This window comes from Myotis myotis, unplaced genomic scaffold, assembly GCF_014108235.1.
Source record: "Myotis myotis isolate mMyoMyo1 unplaced genomic scaffold, mMyoMyo1.p scaffold_m19_p_9, whole genome shotgun sequence".
Lineage (NCBI taxonomy): Eukaryota > Metazoa > Chordata > Mammalia > Chiroptera > Vespertilionidae > Myotis > Myotis myotis.
Genome location: NW_023416401.1, coordinates 57,733,912 through 57,753,795, shown reverse-complemented (window position 1 = coordinate 57,753,795; position 19,884 = coordinate 57,733,912). Strand labels below are relative to the sequence as shown.

General features: G+C 45.1%; 1 protein-coding gene across 1 annotated transcript in view; it reads left to right on the top strand.

Annotated features, from left to right (window-relative positions):
• The window catches only part of AAR2 (AAR2 splicing factor), a 58,574-nt gene extending 42,817 nt beyond the window's left edge, over nt 1–15,757 (top strand). The window contains exons 4-5 of the mRNA XM_036322303.1: nt 10,153–10,262; nt 15,739–15,757. Of these exons, the coding sequence (XP_036178196.1) occupies nt 10,153–10,262; nt 15,739–15,742 (114 nt within the window). The 3' untranslated portion in view covers nt 15,743–15,757. The remainder of the gene's footprint in view (nt 1–10,152; nt 10,263–15,738) is intronic.
• The last annotated feature ends 4,127 nt before the right edge of the window (nt 15,758–19,884 follow it).

The following is a 19,884-nucleotide window of genomic DNA, read 5'->3' as shown; positions in this document are numbered from 1 at the left end:
TGGAATAATGCAGGGTTCTTTACCTTGATGTAGCATTTGTGAGAGTCATCCACATCGTTGTATGTAGTGATAATTTGTGGAATATTTCATTGGATAAATATGCCCCAATTCATTTATCCAGTTCCCCGTTACGGACATTTGGATTGTTTTCAGTTTGGTGCTATTGTGAATGAAACAGCTATAAACATTGTTGTCTATTACTTTTGGTGAAGATAAGCACTTGTTTTTCATTGAGTAAATACTCAGGAGAGAAATTATTGGGCGATTCGGTATATGGACGTTTGGCTTTCATAGATTCTGCCAAACAGTTTTCTGGAGCGGTTGTGCCAATATCCACTCCCATGAGCCACGTATGAGTTCCAAGTGTTCTCCATCCTCACCAGCACTTGGCATTGTGGTTACTGGTTGCTGCTGTGGTGAGGGTGCAGTGATGTTGTCCTCTGGCTTTCATTTGCATTTTCCCGATGATGAATGGCATGGAACTCCTTGTATATGTATTGGTTATTTTGATACCCCGTGTGATACGTGTTTAAACCTGTTTCCCTCTGTGTTGAATTTACTGGAATTAATTGGAATTCACTGGGAAAGTAAAGTGGCACATACTCCACACATTTAACCCCTCGGGTGGTGTGTAGGGCAGGGTGCGCTGGTCAGTGGGCTCTTGGAAATTTTTTTCAAAAGAACCTGATTTGTAGCATATTCTTATTTCATGTAAACACGCCAAGCCTGGCCAATTTCAAGCTACCAACTGAGTGGGTCACAAAATTCCTGAATATTTAACAAACTAGTAGCCCATTGCACGAAATTCGTGCACATCAAAGGGGAATTAATTAGAGGAAATATTTTAATATTGTTATTTGTCCTTTCTCTATAATAGAAGTGTCAGAGATGAAAGAAAATTAGTAAAATGTATATGAAAATCTTCTTCCTGTCAGAGTCTGAGGCATGCCGTGGGACCCAGAGTCAAGTCCCTGCACACCCACGTGCACCTCGAAATCGCGTGAGACCCAAACCCGGCCGGCCCCACCCCCATCAAGCCCTGCCAGGTGTGGGGGATGCAGCTTCAGGGCCCCCATCAAGCCCTGCCAGGTGGGGGGCACAGCCTCAGGTCCCCGTCAAGCCCTGCTGGACGAGGGGTACACCCTCAGGTTGCCCAGGATGAAGGGTACAGCCTGAGGTCCCCCGGCCTGGTACTGGGGCAGGGGACACGGCCTGAGGTCCCCCAGCCTGGCACCAGGGCAGGGGGCGCAGGTCCCCTGCCCCAGCCCAGCGCCACTTAGCCTCAGGTCCCTGCAGATTGCTTGTTTCAGCTCGTTACAAGAACCCCGCCTCCTCTGTGGGTGCAGCCGTCTTGTGACGGTGTGACAGAGTGAGTGTCAATTTGCGTATTACCTCTTTATTATATAGGATGGCTCCCCTGAGCCAGTATGGATCATCTCTGTGACACCAGAGTGGAAGTAGCGCCTGGAATGAAAGGAATTGATATCTCTGCAGGAAAATATGCAAATTCTCACACTGACTGGTATAAAACAGACTCGTAGCAGTTGAGGTCAGATTTTTGCCTGCAATGAGTCAACCGCCAATTAACAGTAAAAGAAGAGCTTTCAATTTACAGAGCTCTTTGGGTTTTCACAGTGCACATGAAAGGTTGTGGATCCGTTTCTGCTTCTCGTCCACTGATTGCAGACTTGCTGACGCTGTTGGGGCATTTCAGGAAATCCTCTTGAACTTCTGTGCAAAGCAGCAAACCATGATTTTGAGCTAACTGACCTCCACGGTCCCTTCTAGTTCTGGAAGTCTACAGCTAAATAGTCAAGAAGTATCCCACTAATTGTCCACTTTGCTTCATTTCTGTGTTAGCATTGCTGAGGAATAGAGTCTTCCACACACAACTTCTGGAACTAGTGACCCCAAAGTTCACTACACAGCTCTTCCCACAGAAGGTTCTGGAGTCAGGCTGCCTGGATCCGAATCTTGGCCCCACCACTGATTTCCCCTTTCATTGGGGACAAGTCACAGATCCCTCTGTGCCTCCGTTTCCTCATCTGGTCATGAAAACTGAGGTTACAAAAAACGGAGTTCCTAGAGACCATCTCTGAACTGCCTCACACCTGAGACCCCAAGTAGCATCAAGTATCTCAAGTCAGAGTGGGAGGGTATCGGGCAGATGGTTGTAGTGGCCACAAGAGGACCTGACCTTGCCCACACTGGTTGCAGGGTTGTTTTTCCATCTTTGCACTTCGAATGCCCACAGTGGTGGTCAGGGCAGCCGCTTGGTCAGTGGCATGCGGGCCCGAGGCCACTCCCTTCCCTCAGGAAACCCTATGCCTGCAGAGAAATACCCTGCCCAGCCTTCCCAGACCTGACAAACGTTGGGAGTTCGCCACTGTGAGCTATCTCAGACACGAGTTCTTAAGTCTTTTTCTTCCCCCTGGAGCTGCCATTTAGATCTGTCTCCTCCCTCTGAAGGGTAGTGGCAGCTGTGACAGACCTCGCGTCCTGTGCTGTCCAGCCCAAAGGACGAAGGATGCTCACCTGCCCCGTGTGGAGGCCGTGTCTGAGCCTGTGAGGCATGAGCATGCCCAGTGGCCCCTCCACAGGCCTTCATCATCAGACTACTCGATGCATATTTTTCAAATTGGGTTGTCTGTCTTTTTCTGATAGATTTGTTGTTGTTGTTGTTAATCCTCACCCCAGGATATTTTTTTATTGATTTTTAAAGAGAGTGGGGGGGAGAGAGACATAGAGAGAGACACATTGATGCGAGAGAGACACATCGATCAATTGCCTCCTGAACACCCAGATCAGGGGTCAGGGATCAAGCCTGCAGCCGAGGTACATGTCCTTGACCGGAATCGAACCCAGGACCCTTCAGTCCGCAGGCTGATGCTCTATCCACTGACCCAGACCAGCTAGGACTTTTTCTTATAGATTTGTAGGAGCATTTTATATGTTCTGGATATGAGCTTTAGGCAGATACGTGTATTGAAAACATACCTTCTCCCAGTCTGAGACTTGTCTTTGACCTCTCCTTAATGAAGAGTTCAATTTTAATGAAGTCTTCTTTGTCATTCATTCATCATTAGTCTTTGTTATATCTTCTAGGAGATCTTTAAGAAATGAAGATATTTATCCATGTTTTATTCTAGAACTTTTCTTTTAATTTTTGTGTATGATGGAAGGTAAGGGTCAATTATTTTTTTCATATGCGTATCTAGTTTTGACAGCAATATTTTTTGAAAGAACCATCTTTTCCCCACCAAATTGTATAAATTGTTACATAAATGGAATCACACAGTATGTAACCTTTTAGGATTGGCTTCTTTCACTCACCTTTAATTCACTTGAAATATACCCATGTTGTTATGTATATCAATAGTTTGCTTCTTTTTATTGTCACCCACTATTCCATGGGTGGATGTACCAGTTTGTTTAATCATTCACGCAGTAAAGGCTGTCTGTCTGAGTTGTTTCCAGTTTGGGGTTATTATTATTATTTTTTAAAAATTAAATCTTTATTGTTGAAAGTATTATATATGCTCCCCTTTGTCCCCCATTGACCCCTTCTGGCCTGCCCCCGCCCCAACCCCAGGCCTTTACCACCCTATTGTCTGTGTCCATGGGTTATGCATATATGCATACAAGTTCTTTGGTTGATCATTTCCCACCCTCCCACCCTCCCGCCTTCCCTCTGAGATTCCACAGTCTGTTCCATGCTTCCATGTCTCTGGATCTATTTTGTTCATCAGTTTATTTTATTCATTAGATTCCACATGAGTGAGATCTTGTGATACTTGTCTTTCTCTGACTGGCTATTTCCCTTAGCATAATACTCTCCAGGTCCCTCCATGCTGTCTCAAAGGATAAGAAATCTTTCTTTTTTTACTGCTTCATAGTATTCCATTATATAAATACTCTGGCTTTGTCCAGAAGGTCATCCAGAAGGTCATTTGGCTATCTGGTCTAATTAGCATATTATGCTTTTATTATTATAGATACCACACCTTTTTTATCCACTCATCTTATTATTAATAAAGTTGTTGTGAGCATTCATGTACAGGTTTTTGTGTGAACATAAATTTCTATTTCTCTTAATTTATATATTATTTATTAATTTATTTATAAATTGCCCAAGAGTGCAATTTCTCGGCCGTATGGTAATTGCATGTTATACATATGTGTGTGTTGCGTGATATCTATATATATAAAAGGCTAAGCGACCAGCCAACTGGCTGGTAGGTATGACGTGCACTGACCACCAGGGGGCAAACGCTCATCGCAGGAACTGCCGAGCGACAGCAACTTTGCAGAGTGCCCTCTCGCACTCTGGGACCCCTCGGGGGATGTTGGACTGCCAGTTTCTCTGCTGAGGGACCTCACCTGCCAGAGGGACCCCACTCACTCCACAGATGCCCTTCGAGCCCCGGTGCCACCCCGGGTGCAGCCGGCTGGGGAGGGACCACGGGAGGTTGGCTCCAGGGCATGTCTGGCTCATCTCACCCAGTCTCACCCCACCGGCCACCTTCTAATTAATTTCCTCTCAATGTGCATGAATCCGTGCACCAGGCCTCTAGCATTTATATATTTGGGCAGTTTCGGTTCACAGCAAAATTGAGGGGAAGTTATAGAGGTTTCCCCCATATTCCCTGCCCCCACTGTTGTTCAGACTCTCCCATTACCAATGTCCCCCACCAGAGTGGTATACTTGTTATAATCTACTTGTTGTGTATCTACAGGGATACATCATTGTCACCCAAAGTCCATAGTTTACATTAGGGCTCACATTGGTGTTTTACACTGGGTTCGGACCGTGCATAATCCACCATTGTGGGATCATGCAGAGTAGTTTCACTGCCCTAAGAATTCCCTGCCTACTCATCCTTCCCTCTCCCCAAACCTCTGGTCATTACTGATCCTTTTACGGTATCCATAGTTTTACCTTTTCCAGAATGGCATACAGTTGGAACCATACAGTCTGAATCCTTTTCACACTGGCTTCTTTCACTTAGCAATATGCATTTAAAGTTCCTCCATGTCTTTTCATGGCCTGATAGCTCATTTCTTTTTTGTGCTAAATAAGATTTTATTGTCTGGATGTACCACAGTTTACCTATTCTTCTACTGAAGGACATTTTGGTTGCTTTCAAATCTTGGCAATCTAGGTATATAAAAGCCTAAGTGACCATTACGACCCGTCAACCAAACAACTGGTCAAACGGTTGCTATGACGATGCACTGACCACCAGAGGGCAGATGCTCAATGCAGGAGCTGCCCCCTGGTGGTCAGTGCACTCCCACAGCCAACCTCCTGTGGCTGGCCAACCTCCCATGGTTCCTTCCCCTGGCTGGCCAGCCCTGATTGGCCCCAATCGCCAGCCAGGCCAAGGGACCCCATCTGTGCACGAATTTGTGCATCAGGCCTCTAGTTATGAATAAAGTGCTATAAACATTCATGTGCAGGTTTCTGTGTGGACCTAAGTTTTAACTCATTTGGGTAAATGTCAAGGAGCATAACTGCTGGATCATGTGGTAAGAATATGTTTAGTTTAGTAAGAAACCAACTTCCAAAGGGGTGGTTTTATTTTGCATTCCAACTAGCAATGAAATAAGTGTTCCTATTGCTCCATAGACAGGTGTTTTTAATGTTTTGGATTTTGGCCATTCTAATAAATATGTCGTGGTATCTCATTGTTGTTTTAATTAGGAATTCCCTAGTGACGTGATGTTGAACATCTTTTCATATGCTTACTTGCCATCTGTGTATCTTCTTTGGTGAGGTGTATGTATGTTTGTTTTTGCCAATTAAAAAAATATATTTTTTAAATTGATTTCAGAGAGAAAGGGAGAGGGAGAGAGAAACATCAATGATGAGAATCATTGATCGGCTACCTCCTGCACGCCTCCTACTGGGGATCAAGCCCACAACCTGGCCATGTACCCCAACCAGGAATTGAACCATGAGCTCCTGGTTCATAGGTCGACACTCAACCACTGAGCAACATTGTCTGGGCCCATTTTTTTTAAATTGGGTTTTTTGTTTTGTTACTGTTGAGTTTTAAGAGTTCTTTGCATATTTCCTATAACAGTCCTTTATCAGATATGTCTTTTGCAAATATTTCCTCCCAGTCTATGACTTGTCTTCTCATTCTCTTGACATTGTCTTTTACAGAGAAAAAGTTTTTAATTTTAATGAAATTCAGTTTATCAATTATTTCTTTCACATATCATGCCTCTGTGTTGTATTTAAAAAGTTATCATCATACCCAAGGTCATCTAGGTTTTCTCTTATGTTATCTTCCAGAAGTTTTATAATTTTGCATTGTAATTTAGGTCAATGATCATTTTTAAGTTAATTTTTATAAGTAGTGTTAAGTTCTGTGTCTAAATTCATTTCTTTTGTATATAAATGTCCAATTGTTCCAGCATCATTTGTTGAAAAGTCTATCTTTGCTCCATTGTATTGCCTTTGCTCTTTTGTCAAAGATAAGTTGACTATAGCCCTAGCCGGTTTTGCTTAGTGGTTAGAGTGTTGGCCCTTGGACTGAAGGGTTGTGGTTTGATTCCTGTCAAGGGCACGTACCTGGGTGGGACTTGTGCGGGAGGCAACCAATCAATGTGTCTTACTCTCTCTCTGTCTCTCCCCCTTCTTCCACTCTCTCTAAAAATCAATGGAAAAAATATTATTGGGTGAGGATTAACAACAACAGCAACAACAAAAAAGATAAGTTGACTATATTAATGCAGGTCTACTTCTAGGCTCTCAATTCTGTTCCATGGATCTATTCTTTCTCCAGTACCCCACTCTCTGTTACTGTCGCTTTATAGTAAGCCTTGAAGTTGGGTATTATCAGTCCCCTGACTTTGTTTTACTCCTTCAATATTGTGTTGGCTATTCTGGGTCTCTTCCTTATCCATGTAAACTTTAGAATCAGTTTGTTAATATCCACAAAGTAAGTTGCTGAGGTTTTGATTGAGATTGCATTGAATCTATAGATCAAGTTGGGAAGAACTGTCATCTTAACAATATTGAGTGTTTTTGTCAATAAATGTGGACTATCACTCCATTTATTTAGTTCTTTGATTTCTTTTCATCAGAGTTGTTATAGTTCTTGTACATGTTTTGTTAGATTTATAGCTATGTATTTCAGTTTGAGAGGTGCCAATGTAAATGATACTGTGTTTTTGTCGTTGTTTGTTAATCCATTGATTTTTGTAGAGAGTGAAAGAGAGGGGAGGGAGGGAGGGGAGGAGGAAGGGAGAGAGAGGAAGGGAGGGAGGGAGGGAGAGAGAGAGAGAGAGAGAGAGAGAGAGAGAGAGAGAGAGAAAGAAGAGAGAAACATTGATATGAGAGAGACACATCGGTTGGTTGCCTCCCACATGTGTTCTACCCGGGGCTGGGGATCAAACCTGCAAACCTTCAGTGTGAGGACTGGTGCTCCAACCACTGAGCACATCCGCCAGGGCAATGATATTATGTTTTTTAATTTTAAATTCCATGTGTTCATTGCTGGTATATAGGAATTGACTTTTGTATTTTAACCTTGTATCCTGCAACCTTACTATAATTGTTTATTAGTTCCAGAAGGTCATGTTTAGTTTTATAAAAAACCGTCAAACTATTTTTCCAGAGGGGTACATCATTTGACATTCCCACCAGCAATGTATGAGTGATAGGTCTCTGCATCCCTGACAGCATCTGATGCTGTCACTGCTTTTTACTTAGCTGTTCTGATAGGCATGTATTCACATCTCATTGTAGTTTTTCTTTGCATTTCCTACTGGCTAATGATGCTGACCATCTTCTCAGTGCTTATTTGCCATCTGCATGCCTTCTTTGGTAAAATGTCTATTCATGCCTTTTGTCCATTTTCTAGTTGGATTATTTTTTTACTGTTGAGTTTTGTGGAGTTTTTCTTTCTTATATTCTAGATAATAGTCCTTTGTTGCAAGCATTTCCCCCAAACTATAGTTTTCAGTATACCCTGAGATCTAGTAAAGTTATTTATTCTTTACAGCTTTATGCTTCATCAATGTACTGTCTACAATTTTTAAAATTTTTATTGAGTTTATTGGGGTGACATTGGTTAATACAATTATATGTTTCAGGTGTACAATTCTGTAATACATCATCTGTGTATTCTAGTGTGTGCTCACCACCCAAAGTCAAGTCTCCTTCTGTCACCATTTATCGCCTGTTTACCCTCTTTTACCTTCCCCTCTGGTAGTCACCATACTGTTGTCTGTGTCTATGAAGGGTTTTGGTTTGGGGTTGTGGTTGTTTTGGTAGGAAATTATAAGGGTCTGTTTTATACATGAGGAAATGGACGCTCGGAGAGGTAGGCAAAGTCACATAGCCAGGAAGTGGTAGATCTGGGATTCCAGTGCAGATCGTGAGACAGGAGAGCTGTGCGTCGTGGACACACAGGAACTGAGAAGTGATGCCTCAGGAAGGTGGTTAGTCCAGGGCTTGGCTGCCTGTGTTCACTAGAGGAGGGCTATTCATGCCTATCTAGGACAAATCCATTTCTTTTTATTAAATTCAAAATGAATAACCCATTGTGCTTTTGGCCAGCCGCCGGAGCTATCTCAATCCCACCACAAACGGCAAATCCTCTAGCTGGAGAGAAGCTCGCAGCTACCTTCATCCAGGCAGGGTCATTCTGGACGGATACCCTTTCCCTTTCTCATGGTAACTGGCCCAAATGGCCCTGGGGATTTTAGCCTATGCATTTCCTCTCCAAAAAATTACGTTGTCTGTCCCATACAAAGAATTATTTGGATAAGAAGATGGCTGTGATTATGGAGTTTATTTCTTTTTTTTAAATTGAATTTAAAAAAGGGAAGAGTTGGGGGTGGGAAGAGATTAACCAAAGAATGTATATGCATATATGCATAACCGATGGACACAGACAATATTGGGGAGGGGGCAGGAGCTGGGTGCAGGGGGGTCAATGAAGGGAAGAGGGGGACATTTGTAATACTTTCAACAATAAAGATAATTTTTTCAAAAATAAAAACAGCAGGTTAAAAAAATTGAATTTATTGGGGTGACCTTGGTTAATATAATTGTATAGGTTCCAGGTATACAATTCTATATCATCTGTATTCACCACCCCAATTTATAGTCTCTACAATTGAAAGCCGTTGGAATTTCACATAAATTTTAGAATGAGTTTATCAAGACCTAGAAAGGATTTTGGTTGGGATTGGGACCTAGAGATTAATGTGGGGAGAAGTGGCATCTTTCGCATAGTGTGTCTCCCAGTCCATGAACACAGCATCTCTCTCCATTTGTTCAGGTCTTTAACTCTCCCTGTAGGGTGTGTAATTTTCACTGTAGAAGTCTTGCACACCTTTCATTAGAGTTATTATTCCTCAGTATTTGATGGATGTTGGTGCCATTGTAAATTGTATTATTTATTTAAATTTTATTTTTGTTTGTCGCTTATATATGTAAATACAATTGATTTTTGCAAATTGACTTAGGTTGCTGTTTCTTGAGATTCTACTCAGGTGATTTCCTTATTTCTCTGGATGACCTCTCTTTGAAAGACCTTATCCACTCTGTGCCTTCAGTCACTCTGTCTCCAACCCCAGCCTCTCCCCTTACTGTCCGTTTTCCTGGACATCTTCTTGAAGCCTCTGGACAACTGGGATGCTCCTTGGCACCCAAGCCGTGGTCGTAAAGGCAGAACACCTAGCTCCATCACCCACTCAGTGGAACCCTTGGATCAGTCATCACCACTCTTGAAGCCTGGAATTTTCACTTTGAGAAAAATAGTGTTGACCTCACAGAATTGTTGGAAGGTTCCAGGATTGGAACCTTCTTGGTTGCAATCCAACCAAAGTGTTGGATCGACAACTCTTTGTAAAATGTGAGCCGTGGAGCCCACAGGAGGAGCAGCACTCACTGTGTATCCCACAGACACCACGCAGGACACGTCCCGGTGGGCTTTCCTCCTCCTCCCCTCCTTTCCCTTTGCCCAGACCTCCCTTCTTAAGGGCAGCCCTACCAGCCACCCACAGGAGAAACCCGAGCCTCATTCTTGCCTCCTCCCCTTCCCTCACCCACATCAGACTCATTAGTAACAACTATTGATTCTGCCTCTTTGACTTGTCTCTTAACTGTCTCCTTCCTCTCCCTTCTCACAGCTCCAGCCTAGTCCAGGCCCATCATCTCTCCTCTGCACAGTTGTGGTGGCCTCCTGCCTCTTCCCCCTCTTGACAGCCATCATCCACTCTGACCACCAGGGGAATCTTCGGTAAACACATCTTCCCTGTGCTCTGAGCCCCATCATAGCATCCCGGGTCCTCCCAGAGGAAGCCCCAGCTGTCCACCTGCCTCTCAAGGTCTTTCCTCTCAAGCCCCTTCTCTGGCCTGCGCTTTGCTGCTCTCCCCACGCTGTTTGCTTCTCTCCGAATCCCCTGTGCCTCCTCCCTGTTGTCCGTGCCAGCCCTCTGCCGAGAACTCCTGCCTCCCTTCTCTGCCTGCAGTGGGGTTGCCACAGCCACTGTAGTGAGGCCCACACTGCAGGGTGGGAGGGTGAAAGGCAGAGTGTAATCCCTGCACACACAACACACAGCATTTTGATGTGACGGGGGTCCCACTTTTGCCAAAAATCTTTGGGAATAACCTCTTCTCCCCTAGGCTTAGCCTTCAGATATGAGAGTTGCCTCTAAACCTAGGATTCAAACAAGTGGGCTCAACCAGATGGACTGGCTGAGGTCGGGCCAACCAGAAGCTCCCAGGGCTTCGGGCTGGGTGAGGTGTTTCTCCCAGGTGCCCTGAGGAGGATCCAGAGACTAAGGCAGGTGGGATTTGGTTGTCTCTCTCCTCAGGCCGGTGGTGCAGATGCCCTGGTGATGTCAGCCTCGGAGCTGGCTGGAGAGGGCTGAGGCCAGAAAGGGGCGGAGGCGCACCTGTCCACGTCCCTTTATTTCTCCCCTCCGCTCCAGGGGCCTTCGCTCCCAGCCGCACCCCCTCCCATGCCCCAGGGCAGCTCTTGGTGCAGGTCTCTGGGGCATTTCCAGCAAGTTGTCTTCTATTTTTAGCACAATCTGGGCCTTTATTCTGGTTCCACCACTTGGTCCTCGTATATCCTTGGAAAAGTGAATTTACTTCTTTGGGCCTCAGTTTCCCCTTTGAAAAATGGGACTGGGGTTTTGGGAGGATCAGCTGGAATGGCCCCTCTGAAGTGATTGGTGCTATTGATTGAACCCACGGTGACATTTTTATCTTTCCTCCCTCCCACTTCCCCAAGGGAGAAGCCTTTGTCTTATTCATACCTGAGGCACTCCTCCTGCCGCTGATACACAGTAGGTGCCATAGTGTTTTCTGAGTTGCATCAGGTAAGGGGGAGTGATTTGGGAGGAATAGGTAGATGTGGGGCACGGGTGCCCCTAAGTGCACGTACCCATTCTGTCGCACAGGCTTTCATTTTTGAGGCCTAACACCCAGGCTCAAATACTCTTTACTTGCTGTGAGACCTGGGGCATGTGATCTGGGGAACTGAGGTGTCCAAGCCTTAGTTTCTCTTCTGAAAGGGGGGCGCTGAGTGATCCCCACCTCAAAGGGGTGTGACCAGAGTCAGGCCTGGCACACAGTAGGTGCTCAGGAAACGGGAGCCAACCTGTCCTCTTCCCTCCCTCCCTCCCTTCCTTTCTTCAATGTGAGAGATGTCTCCAAGGAAACGAGAGGAATTATTTTAAGAAAAGAGCTGAGGGCTTGGGTGGGAGCAGATGGTGGCTCAGGCATCTGGAGGCAGAGGCAGGTGGCTCTGGCCCGTCAAGGAGACAATAGAAACCAGTGTCTCCCCATCCCAGAAAGCTCCAGAGCCTGGAGGTAAACCTATATGGAAGAGCAGAGAAAAAGCATTTCTAACATCACCTGAGCAGGGACAGAGCACTGGACCCGGCTGTGCGTTTGACTCACTTGATGACCCTAGAAAAGCCCCAGCCCTCCTGCTTGTTGGCCTGTAGGCAAGCAGGAGGCCCTACTGCAAAGGGCTGGACAGGGAAAAGGTAGGAAGGAGAGGGGCTGAGTTCCAGGCTTGGAATCATGTGAGTGAAGGTACCAGGGTGCTCCTGAGCCTGGCAGAAATTCATTATTCATTCGTTCAGTTCACATCCACTGAGCACCTTCCTGTGGCAGGCAATGAACACACCTCATTTCAAGTCCTCCTCAGAACATCCCTCTTGTGATATTTTTGTCTCCATTGTACAGATGAGAAAACCAAGGCTCTGGGAGGCCAAGTGCGTTGCCCTGGTTCACAAAGAAAAAGATTCTTTCCCAGTCTTGTCCTCGTTTTCCATAAATGCCCATCACCTTCAATTGAAAATCCTGACTCCTCAAAGGACCTCAAGGTCATGGTGATCCAGTCCTTGCTGATCTTTGCGGCTTCACCTTTGAACTTTTGAGACTTTAGCCGCAGTGAGCTGTCCATCGTGGCTTCATGGACCCCATCTGGCCTTTGTGTATACTGTCCCCTCATGATGGAATATCCTTTCTGTCCTCCCTTTGGTCCTCAGGCTAAATCCTGCACAACTCAGGCATCACTCTTCCTGGAGGCCTTCCCATGTTTCTGACCCTAGGTCAGGGCCCCTCTGGGATTGGTGGGTTTTCTTGGGTCTCCCCTGAAGATGGCCAGCCTCCTGAGGCCGGAGGTGTTCCTTCTGCTACTTTGCGTCCCCGGTGCCCAGCACAGGGCTTGGCCCATGTGAGTGTCAGTGAACACGAGTGAAGGAAGGAGATAAGGAACCCTCTGGGGTTCCCACTTCTAGCTTTACTCATCTCTTCTCTAAACATTTCCCAGGCACCTCCTCCATGCCAGGCCCGATATCCCTTCATCCCAGGGAAGACAATAACTCAGGCTTGCAATTCACTTTGTGGTTTATAAAGAGCTTCCATAGTAGACACCACTACCACCCTGCAAAAGTAGGTGTTCATGCTTGTGTCCATCTTTCAGATGTGGAAACTGAGGCCCAATGAGGTTGGATGACTTACCCAGTGACAGCCAGTATGTGGCAGAGCTAAGATCTGAACCCAGGCCTGCTCATTCCGTATCCCATACTCGTGTCACACTGTGAAAGCAAAGCAAAACAAAGCAGAAGAATATATGAATGCTCAGAAAAAGTGGAAAGTATAAGAAAGAAGGAAGGGGGCAAGTCCTATGTCCCCCCTCTAGGGTATATTTCATTAATAGTTTGGGGATCTCCTATTTATTTTAGCTGAGCCTATGGGTGTAAGGAAGTGACCTGGCTAAGGTCACACAGATGCAAGCAGCATAGTCAAGGTCCCAGACTGTTGGAGGCCACAATTTAAGATCAATTCAATGTGGCCCCTGGCTTCACAGAGCTATTTTCAGTCTCATAGGAGAGATGCAAGCACACAGGTGTGTCTTTGGTTGGGTTCCCCCCAAAAGCAGTCCCTGAGCCAGGAACTTGAGTGCAGGTATTTATTTGGGAGGTAATCCTAGGAAGCAGGATGGGGAGAGCGTGGAGAGCATGTTGGGATGGGGAGAGAAAGTAAATAAAAGGTGTGCTAGTGAGCAGCCACTGTAACTCCATCCTGCTGGGACCCTTCTGAGACACAGGGAGGAGATGCCTCAGAACTATCTCCCCAAGCAAGGGAGGCTGGCGTTTACCTGCTGATTCCTGAGGATTGTGCCTGAGGGCGGTAACTCCCCTGCATTCCCAGGTTGTCCTGTGCTGGGACAGAGAAAATGCAGAAAACACCCCAAATGGAGAGACTTGGTGATTGCTTACAGGAGACCAATGTCTTGGAGCTGTCCGACCTTCCAGCAGCTGTGGCTGGGGCCCAGGGTGGGCACCGAGTATTTGCAGTGAGGTATTAGAGACGGTGTCTGACTGCGCCTTCCTACCCACGCTGGGAGTTTCTAGTTTGCAATGCTATCCTGTGTACATGGAATTTACTAAGTGGGTAGATCCTACGTGTTCTCACCACATTAAAAATGGGAGGTAATAAACTGGACTGAGGTGATTATTCCACAATATATGCACATATCAAAGCATCAAGTTGTGCACCTTAAATATACCCAATTTTTATTTGTCTATGACACCTCACTCAGTAAAGCTGAAGAAAACAAATGGTTGTTAATACCATGGGGGTGGGGTGGAGGGGAGATGAAGTATTTTGAGGCTACTAACTGGAATGGGAAGTGGGGCATAGAGAGTAGGGAAGATTTCCCCAGAATAGGTGACTTTAGAGTTAAATTTTGAGATGCGAGTATTCAATGGGGAAGGGGCATGCCATGAAGAAGGCCCCTCAGGCTGAGATGTGAAACCACTTGTCTTCGGGAGAGACTGCAGAGTCTGTACCTGAATAACGGGATTTGACCAGACTGGACTAGGAGAGGGTGCAAAGGCCAAATGATGAAGGGCTTCATATATCAGGACAGGCAGTCCAAATGTTCTCCCCAGGTGGTAGGGAACCAATGCAGGGTTCTGCTCAGGGGAGGGACACAGATCTATGTTTAGAAAGATCTCTCTGGGGCTGGTGTGGAGGATGGACTGGTGAGGGGGAGACTGGCGCAGGAGCCCTGCAATGGTGGCTGAGCCAGGGCAGGGGCAGAGGAGGAGGAGGGGTCAGACCTAATGGCTGTTTAAGAGAGAGAAAGCTCAATGAGGGAGGTGGGATCAGGAGGGGGAGACCAGCCCCCCTGGCTGCAGGAGCTCAGGGAGACTCCTCCCTCTCTATTTCCCCAAGGGGCTGGCCCAGGCTGACCAGATGCTTGGTTGACCTGGGGCCAGGCATCCCCTGGCCCAATCCTGATGGATCTGGACATTGTCTGGTCTGGTCACAAGCCAAGTCTCATCATTAGCTGGATGTGGTCACTCCCTGGATCTGGTCATTGTCAGGGTTTGTCATTGTGCAGGGCTGGTTGTTACCTGCTGCCTAGGGACTCTCTCCACTTGGTTTGAGTCATTCTTTCCTCTTCCAGGGTCCCTCCTGAAACCACGGCTCCGGCCTCGGCATGGTCTGAACTGGTGGGCTGATGGCAGGAGTTGGTAGAGAATCTGACATCCAAGGCACCACAGCCTCTTCCTTCTGGGCCCCTGGGCTGTGTCGGCAACCGTCCCATAGTCCCAGCACTTCTGCTCCCCTCAGAGCCCTGACCGCTTCATGCTGTGCTTGTGTTTGAACACCCTTTCCCCAGTGGACCTGCTTGTACTCAACTCTCTCAACATCTCTCTTTGAGTCTCTCTGTCTCTCTCTTAAAATATGGACCTCAGGTGCACACAATTGAATTTAAAGTATCCTTGGTTCATGACATGATCTCAGCATTGGTCTGTGAATGGCCCTGTGTATATGGTATGACACAATATAGTGTAAAATACAGCATGATATGTACACCTGTAACCCACTGCCCACCCTAGGAACTAGAACAGAACCAAAATCTGGCATCACCTTTGTGCTACAGCCCAGCCCATCCCCCAGCTCTCTGCTAAATCACTAATATTCTGCAGTTTGAATTTCTCCTTCTCTAGTTTCTTTGCTTTTAGTTTCATTACATGTACGAATGCCTAAACAATTTATTACTTGTTTTTATTTATTCATTTTATTTGAAAAGGTATACTGTATACAGTCTTGTCCTTTTTTTTTTAATTCAATGGTATGTTGGTGAGAATCATTTGTGTCATTGTATGTAGTTGTGATTCATTCATTTTGAAGGCTATGTGACTATCCCACAATTTATTTTCTCATTCTTCTGTCAATAGATAACTGGATTGTGTTCAGGTTTTCTGCTACTACAAACAATGCTGCTATGGAGAGATTAAAAATGGCGGCAGAGTAGGTGGATGCTGCATGGACATGCTCCCAGGAACAAGCTGGAATTACAACTGAAATATGGAAAGGCTCCCTGTATAATCAATGGAAAACTCACAGGAGAGAACCCTGATACCCAAGGGCTGAAGGTGGAGCCCGCATAGAGACTGGTAGGAGGGGTGGAGGCACGAAAGGGCTGGCCGGGCACCCACAGACAGGAACTGAAGTCCCGGAGAGATATCTCAGCTGTGGAGGGAGGGGGGAGTGCCAATCCCCAAGCTGGGCTCCAGAGCAGAGAGCACCAGATCTGAGGGGTGCTGTCTGCCAGGGAGTGGCAGCTGAAAGTTCCAGCACCTTCCTGAAGGGCCAATGCACAAAAATTCCCTGTGGAGCCACCCACCTTGTGCTCTGGCAGAGGGACGGTGAAGTGGACTGCAGCTGTGAGAGCAGAACCCAGGACTGAAGAAGACTTGGGGGATAGAGCTCAGAAGGCAGACACCCCAAGTTTCCTGGGCTGAGTCATTCCCTCATGCAGTGGAGGACATCTTTCCCACATAGACATCTGCCTTGCCTGGGGGGGAAGAGAGTCGACACACCCTATTGGAAAACACCTTGCCCTGAGGCCACGGAAGAGATTAAAAGTAACAGTTAGCCTCCAGGCAGAAGAAACTGCCCCACCCTGTTGGGAAAAAAAAAAAAATGCTCTCACCACACCTGAGGATGATTTTTTTTTTTTTTTTTTATTGCTTAAAGTATTACAAAGGGTATTACACATGTGTCCATTTTATCCCCCCGCCCTAGACAGTCCCCTAGCCTCCCCTATCCCCCAGTGTCTTATGTCCATTGGTTATGCTTATATGCATGCATACAAGTCCTTTAGTTGATCTCTTACCCCCCTACCTCCTGCCCCGCAACCCTCCCCGGCCTTCCTGCTGCAGTTTGACAATCTGTTCGAGGCAGCTCTGCCTCTGTATCTATTATTGTTCAAAAGTTTATAATGGTCTCTATTATCCATGAATGAGTGAGATCATGTGGTATTTTTCCTTCATTGACTGGCTTATTTCACTTAGCATAATGCACTCCAGTTCCATCCATGACGTTGCAAATGGTAAGAGTTCCTTCCTTTTTAGAGCAGCATAGTATTCCATCGTGTAGATGTACCACAGTTTTCTAATCCATTCATCTACTGATGGGCACTTAGGCTGTTTCCAGATCTTAGCTATGGTGAATTGTGCTGCTATGAACATAGGGGTGCATATATCCTTTCTGATTGGTGTTTCTGGTTTCTTGGGATATATTCCTAGAAGTGGGATCACAGGGTCAAATGGGAGTTCCATTTTCAGTTTTTTAAGGAAACTCCATACTGTCTTCCATAGTGGCTGCACCAGTCTGCATTCCCACCAGCAGTGCACAAGTGTTCCTTTTTCTCCACATCCTCTCCAGCACTTGTCGTTTGTTGATTTGTTGATGATAGCCAGTCTGACAGGTGTGAGATGGTACCTCATTGTTGTTTTGATTTGCATCTCTCGGATGATTAGTGACTTTGAGCATGTTTTCATATGTCTCTTGGCTTTCTGAATGTCCTCTTTTGAAAGGTGTCTATTTAGGTCCTTTGCCCATTTTTTGATTGGATTGTTTATCTTCCTTTTGTTGAGTTGTATGAGTTCCCTATAAATTTTGGAGATTAGGCCCTTATCAGATATGACATTGGCAAATATGTTTTCCCACACAGTGGGTTTTCTCGTTGTTTTGTTGATGGTTTCTTTTGCTGTGCAGAAGCTTTTTATTTTGATGTAGTCCCATTTGTTCATTTTCTCTTTAGTTTCAAGTGCCCTAGGAGCTGTATCAGTGAAGAAATTGCTTCGGCATATGTCTGAGATTTTGTTGCCTTTGGATTCTTCTAGAATTTTTATGGTTTCCTGTCGTACATTTAAGTCCTTTATCCATTTTGAGTTTATTTTTGTGTATGGTGTAAGTTGGTGGTCTAGTTTCATTTTCTTGCATATATCTGTCCAATTTTCCCAGCACCATTTATTGAAGAGACTATCTTGGCTCCATTGTATGTTCTTGCCTCCTTTGTCAAATATTAATTGAGCATATTGGTTCGGGCCAATTTCTGGGCTCTCTATTCTATTCCATTGATCTATATGCCTATTCTTGTGCCAGTACCAGGCAGTTTTGAGAACAGTGGCTTTGTAATACATCTTGATATCTGGTATTGAGATCCCACCTACTTTGGTCTTTTTCAGGATTGCTGCAGCTATTCGAGGTCTTTTTTTATTCCAGATGAATTTTTGGAGAGTTCGTTCTAGATCTCTGAAGTATGCCGTTGGTATATTTTCTGGGGGCAATTCAAGTCAGAATCCTATTAGTCTGTAAAGCAGTGGTTCTCAACCTTCCTAATGCCACGACCCTTTAATACAGTTCCTCATGTTGTGATGACCCCCAACCATAACATTATTTTCGTTGCTACTTCATAACTGTAATTTTGTCACTGTTATGAATCGTCATGTAAATATCTGATATGCAGGATGTATTTTCATTGTTACAAATTGAACATAATTAAAGCATAGTGATTAATCACAAAAACAATATGTAATTATATATGTGTTTTCCGATGGTCTTAGGCCACCCCTGTGAAAGGGTTCTTCAACCCCCAAAGGGGTCGTGACCTACAGTGTAAACAGAGGTGGTCTCTGGAGGCTTTGAGTCTTTGCCTGATCCAGTTAGTCAGAAACAGCCTTTAACACTGTCCTGCATTAGAGATGGAGAGGTGTAGAGGACCTACCTAAAACATAGTCACAAACCCAAGCAGACAACCAAAATGAGGAGGCAAAGAAACCCTCAAATGAAAGAACTAGAGAATTCTCCAGAAGAAGAGGTAAATGAAGCAGAGATAAGAAATTTATCTGAAACAGAGTTCAGAGTAATGATGGTAAAAATACTCCACAGTATGAAAAAAGATATAGTAACTATGAAAAAAGAACAGTCTGAGATAAAGAATGACATAACACAAATAAAGAACACATTGGAAGAAATACACAGCAGATTGGGGGAAGCTGAGGATTAAATCAGTGAATTAGAAGACAGAGTTGAAAATATCACTCAATCAGAGAACCAAAAAAAAAGAGCAATTAAAAAACAGGAGGACAGCTTAAGGGAGCTGTGGGACAATGTTAAACATAACAATATTCGAATAGCAGGTGTGCCAGAAGAGGCAGAAAGGGAGAAAGGAATAGAGAAGGTGTTTGAAGAAATAATGGCAGAAAACTTCCCTAACCTGGTAAAGGAAAAAGTCACACAAGTTCAGGAGGCACAGAGAACCCCAAACAAGAAGAACCCAAACAGGCCCACACCCAGACACATCATAATTAAAATGCCAAAAATTAAAGACAAAGAGAGAATCTTAAAGGCAACAAGAGAAAGGAGAACTATTACCTACAAAGGAGTTCCCATAAGGCAGACACCTGATTTCTCATCAGAAACTCTACAAAGGCCAAAAGGAAATGGCATGAAGTACTCAAGGTAATAGAAAGCAAGGACCTGAGACCAAGATTACTATATCCAGCAAGGCGTCATTCAAAATAGATGGTCAAATAAAGAGCTTCCCAGACAAAAAAAAAAATGCTAAAGGAGTTCATCACCAACAAGCCAGCATTACAAGAAATGCTAAAGGGATTGCTGTAAGGGATTGCTGAGAAGAAGAAACAGAGAGAGAAACCTAGCCATACAGAATTAAAATGGCTATAAATAAGTTTCTCTCAATAATAACCCTACGTGTAAATGGATTAAACGCTCCAATCAAAAGGTGTAGGGCAGTGGTCTGCAAACTGTGGCCCCTTGAGTGTGGCTCTTCCACAAAATACCACGTGCGGGCACACACATACAGTGCAATTGAAACTTTGTGGCCTCACTCAAGGGGCCAAAGAGCCGCATGTGGCTCGAGAGCTGCAGTTTGCTGACCACTGGTGTAGGGTAACTGAATGGAAACAATGCTGCTATGGATATTCTTGTGCATTTCTCCTAATGTTCTGCAAAGTGTGGTCTGGAGACCAATAGCTTTGGCTTCATCTGAAAACTTGTTAGAAATGCAGAAT